The sequence below is a fragment of the Heptranchias perlo genome, chromosome 10, assembly GCF_035084215.1.
Source record: "Heptranchias perlo isolate sHepPer1 chromosome 10, sHepPer1.hap1, whole genome shotgun sequence".
Taxonomy (NCBI): Eukaryota; Metazoa; Chordata; class Chondrichthyes; order Hexanchiformes; family Hexanchidae; genus Heptranchias; species Heptranchias perlo.
Window position 1 is genome coordinate 30,052,889 of NC_090334.1, and position 24,922 is coordinate 30,077,810.

General features: G+C 38.8%; 1 protein-coding gene across 1 annotated transcript in view; it reads right to left on the reverse strand.

The window, feature by feature from the left end:
- Nucleotides 1-24,922, reverse strand: part of LOC137326376 (RNA-binding protein Nova-1) — a 221,810-nt gene that overhangs the window by 26,451 nt on the left and 170,437 nt on the right. The window contains exon 4 of the mRNA XM_067991384.1: nucleotides 24,795-24,866. Coding sequence (XP_067847485.1) covers nucleotides 24,795-24,866 — 72 coding nt within the window. The remainder of the gene's footprint in view (nucleotides 1-24,794; nucleotides 24,867-24,922) is intronic.

Here is a 24,922-nt window from a genome sequence, read left to right on the forward strand (position 1 = left end):
TTCAATTACAGTTTTGGGAACTGCCAATCTTTGATTCCAATTTACTCAGGCCAGATCTGTTCTCATGCCACTGAAATTGGCCGTCCTCCAATTGAGTATTTTTACTTTAGAATGGTCCATGTCCTTTTCCATAGCTATCCTAAACCTTATGATACTATGATCGCTGTTCCTTAAATGTTCCCCTACTGACACTTGCTCCACTTGGCCCGCCTCATTCCCCAAAAAAATCGATATAAACCACATCCACGGTGTTTCCTTTTATCCAAACTCTGTTATTTCTTCGAAGAATTCTATAATGTTGGCCAAGCATGACCTGATTTTTAGAAATCTATGTTGACTGGCCGTAATTAACTCATGTCCAAGTCCTTAGTAATTTCATTTTGGGTCTTATAGACTCTAGTAGATTACCGACAACTAAAATAAGACAAACTGGCCTATGTCTTCCTAGCTTACCTTTGTCTTTTTTGAAGATAAGTGTCACATTTGCCAACCTCCACATCCTTTGGCACAGTTTCTTTTTCATATGTTTTGCAAAAATTATAGTTGGAGCCTCTACTATTTTTTTCCCCTATCTCCTCTCAGGATCCTCAGAGGTAACACTATTTGTCCATGATTTGTCTACCTTAAGTTTGAGTAACTTTTTTGCTACCATTTCTTTTTGAATACTTACCATTACTAACAGTTTTACACACACCTCTGGGTAGAATTTAAATGCTTTTACATATTTAACTTCATTTCAGCATTTTGGTGCATTTTTGTGCCAATTTTAAGCAGGGAACTTGCATTGAGAAAAATGACACTGTGATACTTGGTTACACGGTAAACCTCATTTAAAGTAGTATGTGTGCACCTATATTTTCAAATAGCCTGTTTTCCCCATAAAATTTAAATTTAAAACATTACCAAGCACAGATTGTCATACAAAATCTGCTATAAACGTTAAAGGTCAACATGCACTGAGTTTTAAATCTAAAATTTGTATTTTGCAATTATGGCATATGTCTTAGGTTATCACCACTAGTCCACGTGTATTTGGCACATGCTGGGCCCTATTAATTCAGTGTTCTGCACACTTGTTTTCAAGTAATGCAATAGTATTCTGTCATGACTTCAGAAGTAACAGTCTATCTCCTTCATTTAATGTTCTAGCTAGAAAGAGCAGGTTTACTGCGTTACGATGTGTACATTTACACAGAGACCCAACATGCCTCAGTGTTATCATGCAACTTTCACATTCTGAAGTAACTGTGCATAGAACTAGGCTGCCATTCTTACTCAGATATGAAAAACACTCATCAAAGCTCTGATTCGGTGAACAATTTTTTTTGGTGTGTGGAATGGATGGAAAGGGAAAGCCATAATTAAAATAAGTTTATTCATAAAATTGATAAAGATACAAGGATAATAATCAAAATCTATTTCAGGCACTGTTACATTACCATTAATGAGATCATGCTACTTTTATGGCTACTGCACTAAAAGGGTAATAATCAAAATCTATTTCTGGTAGTGCTGCATTACCATTAATGAGATCATGGTACTTATATGGCTACTGCACTAAATCCATTTAATTATATCAGTGGTATGCCTTGCACCATATAGTCTTAAAACAGTCAGAAACATAACTGTATTAACCCAATAGTTTTCACATCTTGTTTTAGAGTAGTGTAAGGAATTATTAGTAGTGATGCTCCGCGGCAATTTTTCTGGCATTCTGTTATGGGTGGGGAAGGAAGATTAATAGAAAACTGCAATAGTTGCAAAGAATTATGGCATGACTTCATAATAATTAAATACTCATATATGACAAACAATGTTGGAGAGCTATCAAGCCTTTCTCAAGTGAAGAAACACCTGTAACCTTTTGCTTTATCAGTATGATAAAAAGGAATTTAAAAATCCTTCTTAAAAATGGATTTTTAATTTGGTGAAACACTTTAGCACAACAGACAAAATCTATCACACAAAGTCCATTTTTTTGTTTGGTCTTTTCAACTTAACATGTGTATTGTGGGTGAAATTTTCAAACAATCTATTCAGTCATATGGAACAGGATGTCACACTGATGATGATGACGGAACAGGATGTCACACTAAAGATGACGATTGAATAGCTCGTTTAATATTGGTAACATGGATGGACAAATTTAGCAGAATTTACTATGAATTCCTGTTCTTACAAATCAATATTATTAATGCAAAGGATAAGAATTGGGAAATAAATTGTTTTTAAAACAAAAAAGGACATGGAAATGGGCTCAGTGAGCCTCAGCTGGTTCAAGTATTAAATAGAAGAACCATACAGACCAGGAAGGTACTAGGTACAATCCGTCGTCCGCATTGAGCTAAATGAGGGTTTCCGGAGGCGAGGGTAAATAAAGTAGGGTTCCCACTTTGGATTGCCATCCAGTGACCTTTATTGCATGATCAGATAAGGACTGGACTCGGCTGTATGCTCCTTCTCCGTGCTTGAATAGCCTGCAGGCATTCCGTGTCAAGGCTCACACTTGAATAATGATCACTTAGGTGAGATATCTAAAAGCAACTGACTCCCATGGAACCATACAGCACCAAAGAGTGAATTGAAGGTGGAAAAATTGACAGTAAAAAAAATACAAGACTATGTTCAATCTCAGGCTGATATATTAATCAGCTTCCCTATATATATATATATATCCAACAGAAATTGCCTTAGAGAGAAACCTTGGTGGGGCAGGGAATGGGTCAGAAATGGAGTGAAGAGTGAGGCAGCCCTAAAGAAATATTTTCAGGGTTGAGTGGGGTAGGTGAGAAGACATGGTTGAAAGGGCAGGAAGAGAGTTGGTCAGAGATGGTAATCAGGGAAGAGGGCTCAGTGGGGAAGGGGCTGGGATAGGAGTGGGGTTAAGCAAAAATAAAGGCAGAAAGGGTTGGGAGGTGAGGAGTGTTAGAGTAGTGGGTAGGGGAGTGAGGTGGAAGTTGAAATGTTATGACAGTAAAAAGTCATTTGTAATGACAATAATGGTGATACGTTTAATGTAAATGTGAAAAGGAAGGACTTTGGATGTTGTGTGAGTAGAGTGGTTTTTTAAAATTAAAAATAAAGCCAAGGGGCATAAGAGGTTGGGAGGAAATCTTTTGTATTTAAAATAAAGGAATGGATGGGAGGGAGACAAATGGAGTCTGAAGAGCAGGGACGTGGGCAAGTGCACCAAAATATCTGCTGGGTTGTTGAAATATCAGGGCAAAAAAGAGCAGAAAAGAGAGGCTGTGGAAACAAAATATGAAAACTAAATCTAATTATGAAGGGAGTAGGGTGGATGGTAAGGGAGCAGGGAGGGCAGTAGAAAGTGTGGGAGTAGCGAGCGAGTGGTTGTGATAAAATAGTAAGCAGGCAGAAAATGCAGGGGGAATAAAGAGAAGCAAATTTAAAAATTGTGCTGAATTCAGCAGGCATTAAAACATGAGATTGATTAAATTAATTGCAAGGGAATGGATGGGAACAGGCTGGGGATGGGGCAAAATGGAACAGGAAGCGGATGGTGAAATGGGCAGATATACTATAATGGTGAGCAGATTGAAAGTGCGGGGGAAAATAAACAAATTGTAGCACAATTAAGAAACCACAAAAAAAATTGAGACTGATTAAATTAAGAGAACAGGATAGACAGGAATAGGGGAAATGAAATGGATTAGAAAAAGCGGGAAAGTGGACTGGTTGAAGGATTGGGATAATGCAGAGGTTTTTTAAAAAATGATTACAGGTGAAAGGAGAAAAACAGTAACCGAACTCCAGCAGAATTAACAGTGTGGCTTCTGCAAGGTCAACAGATGGAAGTAGTCGTCAGAGTCTACAACTGAAGTGTTACAGGCAGTAGTTACATGGAGGATTTCCATTCTAACTGATTATTTAGGCGATTTCAATGTTAAATGTTGAGATAAAATCAAAACAAAAAACAGGAAGTGAAAAATATACACCAGCAATTTTTGAATTGATTTAGCAGTTTAAGTATTTAAAATATTTTACCTTCTGATGGCGATTGAACTATCAGAACTGCCATTTTCCCACCATTTATGAGGCTAGGCACTGAGACATGCCACTCTCAGAAGTTCAACATTTGTATGTTACTGCTGAAGCAAACAATATCATCAGTGCTGGAGGGAATTCCCACTTGGTTTTTTTTTGAAAAATCCACTTCTAACAGTGCACTGAAGCACATAAAGCAGCACTTCTATCAAGGCTATTAATGTATTTGTATGGAACCACTGGGTGGGGGGGGAAGAGAGAGAGGGGGGGAAAGAGAGGAAGGCGATGCCTGGAGTCTAAAGCTTACAGGAATCATATGTCAGTACTTGGGGTTGGAAATGGAGTGGAGAACAACAATTGCAATAAGGAAAGTGATCACCATAGGATGCAAATTTTAAATATTTAAAACATTTTTTGAAAAAATACTAATGGGTACAGTCATTGTAGGGTCGAATTCTAAATTTAGAATATTCTTTTAAGGATGAGAGAATATCCACATTTTTGCAGAACAAAGTTGAGTGCTGACATGTAAAACTGAAAGTATCACAAAAGGTAACAGGTTTAGATTACATATATAAATGTCTGTTGTTTCATTTAATTTGTTTTGAATGTTTTGTTAAATATGCAGGGTACTGGAATTGTCACTAATAAATCCAATATGGAATTCAGGAAAAACTTCTTTACTCAGAGTGGTGAGAACGTGGAACTTGCTAGCACATGCCGTGGTTGAGGCAAATAGCCTAGATAGATTTAAAGGGCAGCTAGATAAGTACATGAAGGAGAAAGGAATAGGATATATTGATAGGGCGAGATGAAGTAAGGTGGAGGAGGCTCGTGTGGAGCATCAACACCGGCATAGATCTGTTGGGCCGAATGGCCTGTTTCTGCACTGTAAATTTTATGTAATTCTATGTAATGTACTGATAATTTTGTGTTTGTACAACAAAAATGTAACTGTTACAAAATTCACTTTATCACATTTAAACAAAGCTTCATATCTTAATGGCTTTCAAATTTCATAATGTAATGGCATCTTCCAACAAGTAGAATTTAAAAACATTAGCACAAACCAAATGCTAACATATTAAATCCATAAAAAATAAAATTAGTATGTTGATTTCTCACGCAATAAGTAGATAAAGCCAGAATAGAGTGTGTAGTTGAAAGCGACTGCATATATCTAGCTGGGCATGGAAATGTTGAAGGTCATTAATGAGTTTGCAGCTGCTCTTAATGGAATTTCTACTACCAATACCAAATTTGGATTGTTCTGTGCTATTGTGCGCAGGGGAAGGAGTGCCCAGAACCGCAATAATAAATTAGATCTAGGAAATTACTTCAGCTGCAGTATCTTGTCACACCTGCACCTAATTTGCTTTATAGTAACTCCATTAATGGGAACAGTTTAGCTGCACTGATATTCAGATTTAAAAATATACTTTCGATATTCTCTTTATAACAGATGTACAATTTTTTTTACAGAATATTCCAATGAATGAAAAATAAAATAATGTTCATTTGTTGCAAATGGAAGCATCTATCAGAAAATATGAATATTCATCACACAGTGATATTACTGGGATTTAAATTGTGGTGAGCACGGAGGGAATGCACATAAGGCCAGAGTCAGAGGAATAAAGAGTTTGGAGGGGAGGGGGGAATTGCAGGGCTGGAAGAGGCTATGGAAATAAGGAGGGGTGAGGGAATTAAAGACAAGGACAAGAATTTTAAATTTGAAGCGTTAGGGGACAAGGAACCCATGTGGATATCCACTGTGTCAGCTTCGGCTCAGTGATAGCTGCCTTGCCTCTGAGTCAGAAGGTCGTGGGTTCAAGTCCCACTCCAGAGACTTGAGCACGTAATCTAGGTTGACATCTCAGTGCAGTACTGAGGGAGTACTGCACTATAGGAGGTGCCATCTTTCAGATGAGACAGTAAACCCAGGCCCTGTCTGCCCTCTCAGATGGAGGTAAAAGATCCCATGGCACTATTCGAAGAAGCGCAGGAGAGTTCTTCCCAGTGTTCTGGCCAATATTTATCCCTCAACCAACATCACTAAAAACAACACATCTGGTCATTATCTCATTGCTATTTGTGGGACCTTGCTATAGGCAAAATAGTAATGTAATTTGTCTATTTCCCCTGGTCCAGTGGACAGAGAGTTTGCTATTTCTAACCATGTTTCTGTTCTTGGTATAAATGCATGTTTCACATATAAAGCGCGTGACTGAAAATCTGACGGAGAATAGGTCTGCTGTTGACAGTTCTGTTTGAGACCCACATGCAGTAGCATGATGCAGGTAAAACTGGTGTTACTTAACAATATATTTTCATTTTTCACAGGATGGTGACTTACAAGTGTGACCATTCCACATCAGGTTGACAGCTCAGAGACTTCTATTTAAAGATAGTTAATCAAATATGGAGACTCTCGGGTACAGAGACAAAAATATATTGTAAAGTCTGTTCTAAAATGAGGAGGAGGATTGTCATTTAACAGTTTACACAACCTCTTCACTCCAGTTTTCTTTTTAAAAAAAATACAGCACCAATAGTATTTTAGTTGGCCTCTTTCATGCCATCTCAAGCCAGACATTTTACACCATTTTTTCAGTCTGCAAAGCAACTGTTAATTGTATTTAATACAATGAATATTAAAAAATGATATGTCAGAATCACAGTGAAAACAGAAATATACAGGTCAGTCAGCATCTGTAAAGAGAATGCAGGTTATTATATTTTGGATGTGTATCCTTCATTAGACCACCAAGGCATGGGGAATTTATAATAGATTCAATTTTTGTTATATACATCTGCTTTTTAATGGAATGCAGCATTTACTGGTCAATTTATTAAACAGCAGTGTCTTCAGTTTTCCTTACTCAGCAAGAGGTTTACAGCGGGAAAAGAGAAACTAAGAATGAAAAAGTGAGAGTAATAATGTGGGTGTGGTTCATTAGTGTAACAATGTGTTGAACATAGAATGATAAAAATGACAGCGTCATGCCCACAATGTCTACATGACAAGCTCCTAGTCTCAGCTTGGAAATTGTTGACAGAACTGAGAACCCAAATGCTTCACTACTGGGTGGGGATAGGGAGGAAAGGAAAAGAATGGCAAGTCATTCAGGCTGCTCTTGCACACCCCTAAACATCCAGGGATAGATTGCCTGGGCAAAAGTTGCACATACTTCAGCTGAGAATGCTGTGCAAATTAAAGGAAGAGGAAGTGGCCCTAAAATAGGGGTGGATGAAGATAAAATTAGCCATATTGATATTTACCAACAGTTACATCTGAAATGTCAAGTTTCTTCTAAACATACCACATCATTGCATCAAAGTTCGACATCTTGATATTATTTTAGTTTTACAAATGGTGGGGATGTCGATTCTGCACCACTATTTTCTGCCAATTGCAATGTCATAATCTTTCAGTACAAAGAGGAGGTAGGGTTACCAACTCTGTTTGGAGGCATACCTGGAAGTTTGATCACGTAATGGTCAGATCACTAGCCCCTATTCCCCATTCCCCCCCAAGCCCTCATTCTGACTCGAGGCTCCGGCTGACCCTCTATTGTTCCCGACGCCAGCCGGTGCCGGCTCTCTGCGGCAGTAAGGGTGACGGCACCGGACCGGAGGTGGGAAATGACACTACACAGTGGAGCCCAGTGCAACTGGCACCTGAAAGAAAATTGAAGCGGAGGTGGAGCAATGTCCCAGAGTTCATTCACCCTGCACAGGGATGCGCATGCCAGAACGGGCGATACAATGAACTTTTCTCCTGAGTTGCAGCAGCTGCACTCGGGAGAGGAAGCCCACTTGCAAGAGACTCCAGCCAAAACTGGGAGAGTTGGGAACCCTAAGTGAAGGTCAGAGTTAATTGTAATCAAAATGTCCGATTTAGTATCTTCTTCAAAATTACAAGAAGTTGTGTTCCTGATGTCAGTCATGGTGCGTTATTCAATGTAGATTGCAGTAGATGATCCCTCACCTGTTTGAATTAACATTTGTTTTGGGGATTTGGGGAAGGGTGAAATAGAGGAGGGGGAAAAGAGAGACCATAAATACAGACATTATCACAACTCTACCCTCTTTGCAGCTTGTCTGTGGAATTATCAGATTCCTGACACATTTAGAGACTCTGAATCTTCATAAAGTAAATGTTGGAATAATGGCAGATAGATGATTGAAAGCATTTTACATTTCAAAGACATACCATTATTGCTTTTATTGACAATTCCACAATGCAATAGAAAACAGGGAAGATAAAATTGAACAAATAGACTGCACTTCCATGAATGCAGTGTGAATATAAATGAAACCAAGCACTGCAGTATCAGTGCAGGCAGAGGTGACCAACAGAAATGTTACAGCCCAGTCTGTTGCAGGAAAAAATTGCCTGGATCAAACCCAACTAATTACAAACTCGCTGCTCTTCCAACCAGATCTGAAATTTGGCGATTTAATAAGACGAGTTTGCTTTCTGTTATTTCTCCTCGTTCAGCAAATGATTGTTTGCAGTGGGCATCAGGCACTTTAGCTAGATGTGGCTGCAGAACTTTTAAATTGTCTACAGTCTACATTATGTGATCAATGCCCATGTTATGAGGACATGATCCTGTTGAGATAAGAATCATTTTTCCAGTGGTGCATTCTGAAAGAGGTGGTGATCTGTGTTCAAACTTATCGGGCATGATTTTGACCCCAAGCCAGGAAATGGACAGGGGCGGGTGTCAAATTGCAGACGGTAACCCGGAAGTACGGGTGGGGGGGGCACAGGGGCATGGGTGGGCATAAGCGTACTGGTGGGCATGGGTGTCACAGGGGGGAGGGAGTCAGTCATGGAGGAAGGGATCGGGGGACAGTCTCTGGGTGGATGTCAGTATTGGAGGTCATCGCCGGGGTCCGTGATCGTTGGAGGGGTCGTTGCGGGTAGGCTTGTTGGGCCTGGGGGAAGCCCTCCTACTCCTCCGGGCACACAAGCTGTGCCGGAAAGGCACTTACCTACAGTTTCGGGCCTTCTCGATTCCTTTCTTGTGGCGTGAAGGAGAAGCCCCGGGAATCCAGGCCCCCAGGGGTTGAAATTGCAAAAATGGAGGACTGCAGCCTTCTTGAAAGGTGTTAGTAACCAACCCGCCTACTGGGAGCAGGTTGGTCGCCTACCTCAGTGAAAACTGGAAAGGAGCGGGTTTGAAATGCGATTTTGAATACCTCCCCACCCACCTGTTTTTCAATGTTAAAATCATGCCCATCTTGTCTATTTCAAATAAAATTGTTGGACTATAACTTGGTGTTGTAAGATTGTTTACATTTGTCTATTGTAGTCAGTAAGAAACCTTGGCACACATTACAACCCTAATTTATACCAAAATAGTGTTAATTTAAAATCAGGTTAGGATCAAATCCCGTGCCCATGTATATACTAAAAATAAGTGTAGAACAGCAACTTCCATGGTGCACTGCATTTCAACATTTTAGAACAGTTGTATTGCATAAGGTTCACTGCACTAACTGACTGACTGAAAAGCTCCAGCTTTCCTGCAACCCTTTTAATTAAAACTATTTGAGGTATGATTTGTAGGAAACTATCAAAATCAAAGACACAATGGCTTCAATCAGCAAAACTGAATCACCTCAGATGTGCCGATTAGGTAGTAGTGAAGGACAACTGAAGGATGTCACACTCTCAGACTACAGATGAAGCAGTTCTGGATGAACAGGATTGACACAAGCGTATTTAAGGCTATTTTATATGTACATGAACGTAGAAATAGAACCAAAACCGTAGTGCGTTACTGAGATCTATAACTACCACATTTTACATTAATGTATACATTGATAAGACATGAATATTAATAAGTTTAGATGTTGATTATATTGGTAAAAGTAAGATGAAATGTGAAACGTCGAGTTTTACTGACAGCTCTGCTGTTAGTATTATTGAAAGCTCTCACTGGGTGTATAGAACCCTACCATCTTTTATTAGAACTTCAGCCTGGAATTGTTCTTGCTAAAACATTAGACATTTAGCAGGTTAATTCTTATCTACTCAAAATACATTAATATTAAAACCTCATGGGGTAAAATTGCCAATCATCACAATCAAAGGTGTCAGAATAGACTTTCTAATCATGAGCTGGGAAATTGGGAGATCATCTGACCATTGTGTGCCACACATATCTTCCAGCCGGTCACCTAAAGTGTCTTTGCAAAAACTTGTAAGATCTTCATTCGAAAATGTTAATGGTGAAGATGAGCGCAGGCATGATCCCACGATTTTCTCACCAGGAAGGCTCTGTTTATTTAGTTCATCCATTCAAATCGGTGATCAAGGTAAGACATGTTCTGACTGACATTGTTGCTGTTTGACGGAAAACCAACTGTACTTTTATTTGGAATATATATAAAAATAGATTTTAACTTCAAATTATGAAAGCTGAATTTTTCAGTTTTTTTGGGGGGAGGTTTTTTTTGCAAGATTTATCATTAATACAATTTTTAAAAATCTGAAATCCAATGGGTATTCCCATGTTTTCATGTTGTTTGGAGGAGGAAGCAGAGGATAAAAGTAGAAATATGAGGCAGCTTTGCTTGTATCACATGTGGATTGCCCTCCCTGTCTTACCAATGCAGCTGTATCTAGAGACCCAGGCACACCTATGTGAGAATGTCTAAAGCCTTTGCAAGCTTGCTTCACCAGGGAAGCAGTGAGTTGTGGTATTTGCTTAAAGCTGCAGATAATTTCCCTTATAAGGACAACAGCGCCAGTGATAGCCACTACAACACAAAATTTTATGCTCCAGGCTCATTCCACTCTACCACGGTGGAGATGGGCAACATCAGTCAATCCACAATGCATAGGTGTACCAAGCAGGTCACCGATGCATTGTTCACCAGGGTGAGCAAATTCTTCATTTTCTCCCGAGAACGAGAGGGACCCTGAATATTTTTTTTTCCATCAAAGGATTCCTTAAATCTAGGGCACCTACGTGGTTATGATCAGCAAGGAATTCCAATCCGTCATGTGTAGGTGGGCAGTGATCAGCAACACATCATCATGCAGGTTAATGGCTGCTTTCATTTATGATGCCTTCATTTTAAGACATTCCTCTGTGCTTGGGCTTTCTGAAGGAGAAGGCAGACAGCAAGGATGGCTTCTTGAAGACCAAAGTACCCTCCTCATGATACCATAGAGACAGCCACAAAGCTAAGTAAGTGAGGCACACGCAGTCATCAGGATCATTATTGAACACACCATAGGCATTCTGAAGCAGTGCTTCAGATGTCTGGACAGGTGAGGAGGTATCTCTTACAATATAGCTCCTCTAAGATTATTATAATCATGCATGCTTCACAGCTTTCCATCTGAAAAAGGGGGAGGAGAGGGAGGAGAAACAGGCCAAGGGCAGAAGAAGTCATTGATGATTCACCAGAAAATATCCATGCTGAAACAACGTTCCAGGCAGCAAGAATCATTCTGTGGACTCTCATGCACAAGACCTTCAACTGAGTGCCAAATCTGCAATAAGTTTGTATGTGCATAATGCAGTGACCCAACATACATTGGCTTCTGCACTAGCACTAGCTGTAGTGTCCCTTTTTGAGTTTTGAGATTTTTGTCAGTTTCCCTGCACTAACCTAACTATCTTGGATCCCAATCTTTTGACCTACTAATACCCTATCCTATACCATTCAAAGATAATTTCCTGTAAACAGCTGAAATAATACAAAACCAGATTTCATTCCTTAAAAGTGTTTTGCATATATGGCTAGTGAGGTGGCTAGCTGCTGGGCAACAGTGGAGGTCTCGAGACTGAGTGACCTTTTGCTTCCATGTGCTTTGTCACAAGATGGCCCTGCAACTGCTTCCTCCACAACTGTTGCTGCAGTGACTACCTGGTCCCCGGTCACCGTCTGACACATCTACTATTATTTGAGTGGGGGAAGGGAAAGGGGAATGGATTGTCCAGGCAGCTGCTGTATTGCCACCTGCTCCAGCCATGTCCTGCACTGCTTTGTGCTGCAAGTAATGAAAAAGTGTTGCAATATGGAAACTGGAAGAGCACACAGAGACCCAAGTCACTGTATCCCAGCTTTTGTGTGAGTAAATGAATCATACAACAAATGTCAGGTACAGAATACAGTCAAAAACCAGTCAGAATACAGAGAGTGCAGGGGGAAATTGAAAAAGGATATAAGCAGGGCAAAGAGGGGATAGGAGAAAAGATTACTGAGTAACATAAAAGCGACCCCAAAAATCTTTTCTAAACATATAAAAAGTAAAATGATAGATAAAGGAATGGCAGGGCCGATTAGGAACAAAGAAGGAAATCTTCTTGTGGAGGCAGAGGGCATGGCTGAGGCACTGAATACTTTGCATCCGTCTTCACAAAAGAAAATGAAGTTAACGTCGCAGTAGAGAGCAGGAGGGAGTAGAGATATTGGATAGGATAAAAATAGATAGAAAGGAGGTGCTAAATAGGTTGGCATCACTCAAAGTTAACAAGTCACCCGGTCCAGATGGGATGCAGCTTAGGTTGCTGAGGGAAGCAGGGGTGGAGATAACTGAAGTTCTAACCACAATCTTTCAATCCTCCTTGGATATGGGAGTGGTACCAGAGGACTGGAAGATTGCAAATGTTACACCCCTGTTCAAAAAAGGGGAGAGGGTTAAACCTGGTAATTACAGGCCAATCAGTCTAACTTCAGTGGTGGGAAAACTACTAGAGACCATTGTCAAGGACAAAATTAATTCTCTCTTAGAGAAACATAGGTTAATAAGGGACAGCCAGCACAGATTTGTTAAAGGCAAATCATGTCTGACTAACATGATTAAGTTCTTTGATGAAATATCAGAGAGGGTTGATAAAGGTAGTGCAATAGATGTTGTATATCTGGACTTTCAAAAGCATTTGATAAAGTACCACATAACAGACTTATTTAGAAAATAGAAGCACATGGGATTAAAGGGATGGTGGTAACTTGGGTACATAATTGGCCAAGGGATAGGAGGCAGGGAGTAGTGGTGAACGGATGTTTTTCTGACTAGAGAAAAATGCAGTGGGGTCCCCCAGGGATCAGTATTAGGACCATTGTTTTTCTTGTTATATATAAATGACCTAGATTTGGGTGTAGGGAGTACAATTTTGAAGTTTGCGGATGATACAAAATTTGGCAACGTAGTAAATGGTGAGGAGGATAGTAGCAGACTTCAGGAGGACATTGGCAGACTGATGAAATGGGCAGACACATGGCAGATACAATTTAATGTGAATAAATGTGAAGTGATGCACTTTTGGGAGGAACAACATGGAGAGGCAGTATAATCTAAATGGTACTATTTTGAGTGGGGTGCAAGAGCAAAGGGACCTGGGAGTGCTTATTCACAAATCTTTGAAGGTGGCAGGGCAAGTTGATAAGGCGGTTAAGAAAGTGTATGGGATACTTGGCTTTGTAAATAGGGGCATTGAATACAAAAATAAGGAAGTTACAAATCACTGGTTAGGCCTCAGCTGGAGTACTGTGTACAATTCTGGGCACCACATTTTAGGAAGGATGTCAAGGCTTTGGAGAGGGTACAGAGAAGGTTTACAAAGATGAGGGACTTCAGTTACGTGGAGAGATTGGAGAAGCTGGGATTGTTCTCCTTAGAACAGAGAAGGTAAAGGGGAGACTTAATAGAGGTATTCAAAATAACGAGGGGTTTTGATAGAGCACCGTTTCCTCTGACAAGTGGGTCGGTAACCAGAGGACATAGATTTAAAATAACTGGCAAAAGCACTAGAGGGGAAATGAGGAGAATTTTTTCCACACACAGGGTTGCTAAGATCTGGAATGCACTACCTGAAATTGGAACTTTCAAAAGGCAAATGGACATGTATTTGAAGAGTATTAATTTGTAGGGTTATGGGGAAAAAGCTGGGGCTGTGGGACTAAATTGGACAGCTCTTTCAAAGAGCTGGCACATGCACGACAGGCTGAATGGCCTCCTTCTGTGTTGTAAGATTCTATGATTCTAACAAGGTTTTGTTTTAAGGTTACTTTTTGGGCTCATCATTCCAAATGCGAATATGACAATATTTCCACTACAAAGTTTCAGTAATAAACTTTATGTTTTGATAATTTACTGATCTAATTGATAGAGCGAATACTGGCTAGCCTTACCATGGCAGCCTCCTGAGGCTATTAACCTTTTTTTCATCTGCTCCCACAATTTGAGACAACACTGATTCTGCTTACCAGATCCTATCAAGCAGAGTGGAGGGTTCTACAGTGGGGAGGGTGAACTGGGATCCTAAACAGAACAACTCTCTTTTGGTGCACTTACAAGTCAACCTTTTCTGAGTGGTAGCACATTTACCTCTGAACTTCGTAGGTTCAAGCCCCAGTCTAGAGACTTGTGCACATAATCTAGGCTGACATTTCAGTACAGTACTGAGGGATTGCTGTACTAACGGAGGTGCTATCTTTCAGATGAGACATTAAACCGAGGCCCTGTCTGCCTTCTCAGGTGGATGTAAAAGATCCCATGGCACTATTCAGAAAAGAGCAGTCCTGGATAATAGTTATCTCTCAATCAACATCATTTAAAAGAAAACCTGATTACTTGGTCATTTATCTCATTGCTGTTTGTGGGACCTTGCTGTGTTTCCCTACATGACAACAGTGACTACACTTTAAAAGCACTTCATTGGCTGTAAAGCTCTTTGGGATATCCTGAGGTCATGAAAGGTGCTATATAAATGCAAGTTATTTATTTATTTTCTTGCATAAACATCTCCAAAGCAGCATCTGAAAATGGAGGTGTCTTATGTCATTAGTGTCCATTTCCAGTTTTCCGTCCAGCAATAACAATGCTATTTTCCCTCCCTGATTGGCAGTGAGCTCTCATTGGCAGGATCAGGTTAGGTTGCAATGAATATATAATGAGGCCAACCTCAAAGTCCCATGTGGTCGACCCAGCATTAAGCTTTTTGCTTTTCAGTCCTGCCATTGAAGTACCAGAACAATAACATTTCAACCCAGTTTCTCCTCTCCCCACCAACCCCCCCAACCATTTTTTATTTCAAGAAACTATACATTCCACATTGAAACAGGAAAACTCGCAAACATTTTAATAGGTATAAAGTTTTTTAAATTAAAAATTTTCAAAAACTTCTATTTTTTTTAAAAAAGGAGAAAAGTTGTACTCTGATGTTCACACTGTTGCATAATCTGAACATGACATTTATAGGAGGGTACACTAACAGCATACAGGGTGGGGAAAGTGCAGCCAAACAGGGCGCAATTTAATTCTGCAGTCATACCTTCTCTCTCAACACTACAAGTGTTGATCCATAAACTGTTCATACCCAAAAGACTATGGGCATTGCGCTCAAAATTCTTTAAATACTAAATTGTCCTATTTGAATTACTAAGTATACTGAAAAAAGTGCAAAGTAAATACATTTTCGAAGGTTGCATTGTAGAATGTAGAATTCAGTAGTGAGATGATATTGATTTAAAGTGTTACACATGTTTATTCAAAAGGAGCTAATGCATTTTACTTGTGAAGCAATCATTCATACACTTCTTGAATCCGAAGGTTGTGGGTTCAAGTCCCACTCCAGAGACTTGAGCACATAATTTAGGCTAACACCTCAGTACAATACTAAGGGAGTGCTGCATTGTCGGATGTGCTGTCTTTTGAATGAGACATTAAACTGAGGCCCCATTTGCCCTTTCAGGTAGTTGTAAAAGATCCCATGGCACGATTCAAAGAAGAGCAGGGGAATTCTCCCCGGTGTCCTGGCCAGTATTTATCCCTCAAACAACATTACTAAAACAGATTATCTGGTGATTGGCTCATTGCTGTTTGTGGGACCTTGCAATGCTCAAATTTACTGCTGCATTTCCCTACAGTACAACAGCGACCACACTTCAAACGTACTTCATTGACTGTAAAGTGTTTTGAGACGTCCGGAGGTTGTGAAAGGCGCTGTATAAATGCAAGTTCCTTCTTTTTCTTTTCTTTTTATTTGCATGTGTGTGAGATGATGTAAATGTATGAACAGCTTAGCTGCATGCCATCAATGCTACAAAAAGATTATTTCAGTGGAACGGAGTCTGGGGCACCAACCACAGAAACCAGACAGTTGGTTTGAGTTCTCCAAAAGTTCATTTGGTAATTAAATCTTTATTAAAGTCAATGTTACTTATGAGACAAAAATCATTCAACTATTCAGCCCGAAACAGGTTTGAGTATTTCATTTCATACTATATTTGACAGCCCTAGCCGAGACATATGTGACTGTAAACTGCAATATATTACTAAAATAAATTTATTCATAATTATCAACCTTGATGCCCTTAAACTGATGAGATTTCGTTTCGTAAAACAGGATATATTTTATAATTAATATATTTGAAATCCAAGTGCTTCCTGTCATGTTCTTAAAAGATCTGCTTTTGGAAAATTGGATGCTTCACACTAAAGAATCTTGTGTAGAGGGAAACCAAAATGTAACTGTGACTCTGCTGCACTGAGATTTTTCTTGTTGGGCTCCACAGCACTGCATAGCTGTACAGCAGTGATTGTTGGTCTCATTTCTCCATTTCTGGAACTGACAGATTGTTCGGACTTGCACTTGCTCAGATAAGGATTAATTACTTGAAGGATAGGTTGGCACATATGTTCAAAGCTATGATGAGATCCACTGAGAAAAGCCCTTTCTTCAGATAAAAAAATTCACTGAACATTTAAAGGCTTTAGCTGGCACAACCTCCATAAAGGTTGAATTCAATATCTTTGCTTTGCCTTTACTAATTAACCAGGTACACGTTGCTGCCAGCAATTCTTTTTATGTAAAAGATCACTACAGTCCCTGAATATAGCCCACAACAACAACGGTAGTCTTTATAACTCTGTTAAATAACAAAATGTCAAGGATCATTGTAAGTAGCTAAACACTTTATACGCTAATGTTACCACAGGTTCAAATCCTCTGTTACTCTTTTTTAAAAAAAAAATAGCTGTGATCCAAAAGAGGCTATGCACTGGAACACAGATGGATAACTGAAGCAGTTCATCCTAAGTAGTTTAAGTTTCCAATCTCAGCCAGAATATCAAGTAAAGGCCCCTTTCCAGAGGGAGGGTGGGGATAAGATTTTTTTTAAAACGAGAGAACGTAGATCCTCATTGCTTTCATGCTTGCTTAAGCAACAGCATTGGCAGAGGCCTAGATTCAGGTCACCTATCCAATCTTCTTAGTTACAGAATTTATAGAGCCAAGGGAACTTAATTAGTCTTCCTCATGATTAAAAATACAAAACATTTTTCTGAATGACAGCACTGAAAATATTTTGTAGGTAAGAAATTCTAATTGACCAAACATTCAGTGTGAGGTCATTGCGTCTTAAATGAGTCATGTTTTTAGTAAGATCAAAGATGGGGCACAGATTGAATGCCCCTGCAGAAGCCTGAATGAGATTATGAAGACAGACTGACGTCCTTCTACTCCGTAGAATCATTATTAATACATCAGAATATCTTTTAAAATGCTTTGGACTATAAAAGTACAGCTGTCTTTCATCTGTATATTATGTCTCCAAGTGTTTGTTTTTGGGTGTTATTCCAAAAATGTTCACATTCCACCAGGAACCATAAATTCAATTTAAATTCAACATAAATTAAACTCAATTTTAGTAGTTTGGGAAAAGTTACTCAGAGATGTGATCTGTGCAATAAAGCAAAAAATATTTATTGATTACCAATTTAAAACAGTTAACTGTCACTGTTGTTGAATGCATGTAGATCAGACATAGAACTTTTTAAATCAGCAAGCTTATCTTGTTGCCAGGGATTTTGTTATATGAGGTGACAGAGTTGAGGACTTCTTGTTGGCAAAATATCAGATGAAAGAACAGTACCAGAAATACTATTAACAGTGTATTATTCATTTCTATCTCAACTTTCCCAATGTTTGTATGTAAGAATGAACATAATGGACATTTGGTGCTGCAGTTTTTGTAGAATTGCAATTCTCTGAGTTCAGCTTGCCCTGGTGGAATGATAACTCTGACAGATAGATAGCCACCCAGCAGCAATATTTGGTTTAATAATAGAAATAAATGGCAGGTTCTCCCTCTCCACAACCTTAATTGGTGAATTGTTCTGCATTCCATTAAATGCTATTTTTCTCATTCAAAATAATACTTTCAGTTCTTAAATGGCCTAAGTTTCTGGTATGACAAATGCTGCAATGTTGATAGATTACATACATACATAAAGACAAATGAACTATAGTTTGAGAAGGAGGAATCCTTAACCCTTGACATAATAGGTGGTAACACCTGATAATTGGTGCCAATCAATACAGTTAAGAACAGCATAAATCTCTCTCTAAAAGAGAAAAAAAAACTAGAGCGCGAGAGAAAGCCAGCCAGAGAGAGATTTATGCTGTACTTACTGTATTGATAGGTGCCAGCTATCAGGCGTTACCACCCGTAATGTCGAAGCTTTAAGATTCCTCCTCCTCAAGCTACAGTTCATTAGTTCTTTTGATAAACAAATCAATCCCTAGCAGTTAGATAGCAAACAAAATTACCAGCAAACACTCTTGCAGTTAAATGCTTCAGATCTTATGTACAATTAAGCCGTGCAGCACTACATATTGGTTTTTCTCCAGATTTCAAAGAAAGCAGGCTTCCATTATCAAATTCCAATCAAAACTTAAAGCGATAGTATTCCAGCGTACCAATATCATGTAGGTAATGGAATTGCACAGAATTCCAGTCAATTTTTACTAGTTAGAGCAAAAAACTGAGTGCCAATGTTTCATGATTGAGCCCATAAGCAACAGTGAAATTCATTTCACAAACTGATTGCAATTGATACCTCAAGCTGCAAAATGCTTGATCTCTAAGCAATTTTTAAAAGCTCTCATTCAAGTTCAGCTACAGAAACAGTGTAATGCTGTGTTTAGTACTCCAAAGTACATCAAATTTTGCTGCATCCAATTTCCTTTTAGAACATATAAATCCCTGAGTTGGCCAAGATCAACCTAATTGTTGGTTACATTTCATAATATAGGAACAGGAATAGGCCATTCAGCCCTTCGAGCTTGTTCCGCCATTCAATTAGATCATGGCTGATCTGTACCTCAACTCCATTTAGCCACCTTGATACCCTTACACAACAAAAATCTAGCAATCTCAGTCTTGAAAATTTCAATTGACCCAGCATCCACAGCCTTTTGAGGGTGAGAGTTCCAGATTTCCACTACCCTTTGCGTGAAAAAGTGCTTCCTGATTTCACTCCTGAATGGCCTAGCTCTAATTTGAAGTTTGTGCCCCCTTGTTCTGGATTCCCCCACCAAAGGAAATAGCTTCTCGATTATTGAGCAATACAGGCAGAGCCGTGGGAGTAGATCACCTCCTACACCTCTTTGCCAGAGTAAAGCATATGGTGTAAGGGAGAACATGGTGTAGGGAGGACATGGTTGGGGGGGGGGGGTGGAATCTAAAAGACAGCAGAGTTTTCTTCTTAGAAAACTTGAATTGCATGACTGAACAATAGAGTAAATCATTAAAGGAAAGGATCTACTTCCATACTTGAAAGCTTAAAAGTCCAAGTTATTATATAATAGATAAGCATATATATGGCATGCCGGCCAGAATGCAAACAGATCTCATGAAATATTCTGACTCCCAAATAATTTCTAATTTTATATTAGTTTATATTTCCATGTTACATTTTATTCACATTAAATCTGTACTATTGAATGGCCCTGAATAAAAAATAGACAAATTGGACAATGCCAGTCTTAAATGGAGTTTTAAGTTTGACTCATTTGGAAAATAGGATCCTTTGAGCATTGATTGGCATCTGAATTTTGAATCATAGTGTCTCTACTTACAAAAAAAGTTTAATTCAAGCTCTTTGCTGTCAGCAGAGCATCAGTAGAATGGATTAGTGCACAGAACTGGGCTCAGCTTCCTCTGTAATCAGGTGTAAATTGCTAACATACCAAAATAGATTGCTTACCTTGATAGGGTCTTCAAATGAATGCAATCTCCACACACTGCATGAATCTGTCCCTTGTCCTATTGATCCTGGAGAATCGCATATTCAACATTGCAGAAAGTGATGTCATAATGCTTATTGTTGACTTGTGATTGGCTGATCCCATCCTCCAAAAAAACCAGGCAGCTTACCAGAGTGTCCGTTCATTTTGAACTTTAGCTACAGTAACTAGGAGGTGCACCCTGACTGCTGGATGGAAACCCTAATCAGAGCTTGTGGGGGCTGACGGGAGGGAGCAGTGCGGAGAATGCATCCATTGGAACAGGATGAGGGATCCACTCCTGCAGTGAGTGGAGAATGCTGAATGAAGAGGAGTGCCAATTTAAAAATAATATGCTTCTGGTAAGATAAAGCAAGACTTATTTTTCAAATTTGCTCCGTCACTTTAGTTTCTCTAGATGACGCATCATTCCCCAGTCAGCAGGCAATCTGCTCCAATGCCCGTTGTTCATAAACTGGCCACTAGGAGGTGGAACAAAGGTTTTCAGCATGACTTGCCATCTGACTTTCTCTGCTTCCTTGTAGGGATGTGCATTTGGGACCTCACCCATCAATAATATGGCTGAGGTTGAAATCTCTCAGCACTGGGGAATCACACACTTAATCCATGTAGTACCACTCTATGGCACATCTCATTGGAGTCCAGCACACCATACCATTATACTTTGTACCTTTTATATCTTTGATTTTGCATTTTCCTTGTCCCTGCCCATACATGGTATCTTCCTTGGTTAGAAGGCCAAGGTGATTAGCCTTTGGAAATGACAAAAACTGCTGTTGACTCAACCAAATTTGGACAACATGGGAACGAAGGTTCCTCTTCCCTTCAGTAGATGCTCCAGACATTTAGGGAAGGCCAAATGTGACTGCCCATTGAGAATGGAGCTCGAATTCTCATCTCCTGGTTGAGGGTTATGGGCTTCCCAAAATAAAAAAAACTCTACTCCGCAGATTCCCCAAAACAGTTATTTAGAAAAAAGCCATTGTGGATTTGGTATTTGAAGAGAGGGAAGAATTCACATAGTTGAGAAAACATGCCTTTGAATGTGGTTTATTTGGTAGTAGCTTGGGTAAAGGAACTGAAGATAATGAATAAGTCCATCTCATGATTACAATCTCATATTTAGTGTGACAGTGCTGAGGGGTTAAGATAGAGGTGGTCACTGATTACTATACAAAACCAAACATGTCCAGATGAAAAGTGTTCTTTATCTGAACAGGTTTGAATTTGTATAGACTTCAGTGACTCCAAATGGGCTTGAAATGTTTTTGATGTATATGTACAACAATTTACTCATACCTGATTGAAACAATAGTAGAAAAGATAATGTTTGTTGTGTTAGTGGCTTTAGTAAGGTTGAGCACTGTGGGAAAACAGAGATGGGATCAATTAATTTCTGAAAAAGATTTCATAAATTGAATGGGCTCCACACATATGGTGTCCTAATACTAAAATTGAAAATCCCAGGTGCAGAAAGTAGATATTCAAAGATCCTAGTTGTCTTTGCAACAGTAATACATTTTTAACAATTGGGCAGTTTGAACCCAATCTTGGAGCAATAAATCAAGCTGCCGTCAGTTCACTTAGAACATTATTTTTAAGTATAAGTGGCCAATGCATGAAAACTGATTAAATGCAGGAAAATCATGATTGCTATTGATTTTAATGGGGATCGGGAGCTATGATAATTATCTTCTAACTGTTTTGGCAAAGGTAATAGAAAAAGTCCCAGGAAAATATGGAGTGGCATGATTAACGCCGCAAGTCACTTACTCCATAACTTCCTCTTTCTTTTGCATCGTTCAAGGGTTCCTCTGACATAGATGCGTCATTGCAATGGTGCAAGTCCCCAGGAAAATCTGAGCCGTTCATTAGATAACCAGAAGGATCAAAATAGTTCAAACTTTTTATTTTACAAACTCAGCACTGAAACTTTACACAATTGCAGAGCATTTCTTTTGACATCAATTCAATTTGATTAGAAGTTAATAACTTTGCTGTCAATGGAACATGAGGGCTTGAAAGAAATGCAGCTGTCTGGGTGTGCCCCAGTTGTCCAGCTAACAAAAACTGATCAGCATTTTTTTGTTGTCCAAATCATTGTAAGTAATGAATGTCCAATAATTCAGGTTTGTGTGTTGAGAGTGCTTTTTTTTTACATTCAAGACCAAAAATTGTTTTCCCTCTGCAATGCCCTTAAAGTGATAATGGAAAAACAAAAATCAATTTGTTTCCTAGGCAACAAGCAGGCCTTATTCTGGATCTTATTAACTCTAAGATTGTGTACATTATGCTTCCAGTCTCGGTCTTTCTTCAGATAAACCTAATCTTGGTCAACACACAATAGTGATAAATTGCTCATGTCGGCTAATCTCACTGTGCTACTTACCTATAAAGTATGTCGACAGGTCAGAGATTACCTCTCTCCAACCTTTTCCAATTTACCGCTGTACTGCAAATGGATTATCAACGTACTGATGTGAATGTTAATCACTGTTACCCTTACAAACAAATGTCAGACATGTTATTTATCACAGAATAATGAACTTAGAACAGACATAGTCTGCTCACACCACCAAGATACCACAAGGACAACTGCAATTCAGTTTCAAAAGCTGGGAGGGTGATGGTAGTGCTAGTGTTTTGAGGAAGGAAGTCTGTAATACTATTTTACCTGACTACAATTCATTATAAATTATGGAAGCAATTTCCTTTAGTACAAGTGTATCAAGTTTGAGCATCACTCTTCCAAATAAAACATACATTATTACATGAAGAAGGCAAACTGCTTCTCAGATGATATCAGGAAGCCCACTTTTCATGGGTCCCAAGAACAGAGATGGGAAAACATGGGCCTCTTCCCATTAGCCCTTTAATAAAGACCAACAGCACACAAATGTAGTAAAATGAGGAGAACACTGCTTGAAGGTATTGGTTTCTTTTCAGCACTATTCTCTCCCAGAGCCCTAGCACCAATATAAAAATAGCTTTTGACTTGCAACTTAGGAAAATTGGTTTGCTATTAATTTTTTCAGAACATTTTAAGAAACATCAATACCATGCATTCTTAGTTTTTAGTTAAATTTTAATATCTTGTTGGCTTGGGCACTGCAGCAAATTCAATTTCTTCAGCTTTGGGAACTAATTTGGTTAACTTATAACATCACATTTATGTAGATCTAAGTATGGAACAGAAGTTCTTCACACAATATGATAATATTCAACATTTTACACTGCAGCATGTAGTTATCTCAACTTTTACTCGTCTACTGGTTATTTTATGCACAATATAACATTCCTGCATAGGCCAAAGAGATGTTAAACAATGTTATCAGCCTGCTTGGAGCAAGTTATTTCAATGCAGCACAGCTATTGTTCAATAATGTGTTACTTTAGAGAACAATGCATAAATAATCCTTGACCTTGTCAGTATTTGAAACCAAGGATGAAATTTGGTAATATTGTGATAAAGTTGTGCAAAACAGAATGTATTTTACACTGTGATAATCAGAAAGAATAACTTTGTATTACTTTGTACAAAATTGTTTTTTTAGTTACATTCACCTCAAGAACATAAATTGCAGTGCATAAGCATAATGTAATTGGACAATTGCCATATTAGAAAACTGTAGTTGGAATCTTCTGTAGAGAAATACTTCTTGGCCTAAGAGTAATTCAAGTCTAACTTAAATAGCACACAATTTTCTGTAATTTCTTTAATAACCATGATCAGACATTCAAAATTAACAGGAAACATTAAGAAAGCATCCATCTTCAGAAATTAAGTCATTTGATAACCAGAGGGGGAAAAAACACTGCAGAAAGATACTGTTGCTAAACCATCCATATATACTTGGATAGTATTTACCATGACCACTCTTTTGCAAAAAGGTTCTACAGTAATAGGATTAATGCTGCTTTTGAGAGGAAAGCAAAATGTAGGTTATAGCAATGGACCTTTTATATGTTGTGTCATTAGGGGAATGCATTAGGTTGTGTGGATTAAGGGTCAACTGATGCTGAATGAAGGCATTTTCCACTGTATAAAATACATCCTAAACACTGTGCTATAAAGGCTTATCAGCTCTATAAATTACGAATCTGCAGTGATACCCAATTTTAAGTCATTGGTTTAACACCACATACACACAGACACACACACACGCACTGTGCTGTCAATAAAAGTTGTATCTGGTCTTACCTCTTTTTGGAACAACAGTACCAAACATTTGGTGAATTCATCATTAACACACTGGAACTTTTGCTCTGACATCAACAAAATGTTTAGCTGGGACACAGTAGGAGTTACATCATGATACACAATGGTAACAACCACTAATCTAGTTTAGATAACTAGCATCTTCATCTTCATGCTACAATCAGTTGAGCAGACAGATGGGTTATTTCTGGCAAAAGGCAAAATGGTTAGTGAAGGGAAAACTGGAAACAAAAAGGCACGGAGACAAATATATATTTTCTGTTCTCACAAGAAACAGTTAATCATTTAAAGCAAAGGAAAAGCCCACAATATTGCAGGATGTTCTATAATAAACAGCATTGTATTTTTGCTGTGGAATTAGCACGCTTGTCTAATCTAAAGCTAGTTATTAACAAATGTACCTGTTACAAAATATTCAAGTCCAGGAAAGGCCTCCTTCCCAGCGTGGCTGTACAATGTTCTCTATACCTGTGAAAGTATGATGTAGATGGTAGATGATACTGTACCTGATTGGCTCTGGTGGTGGTCATGGGGTCAGATGGAGAGGACTTGGTGGTAGTTGGGGAAGATGGCAATGTCTGGGAATAAAGCAATTCAGGAGGAAATCACCAACCTTAAGCCTTATACTGAACAA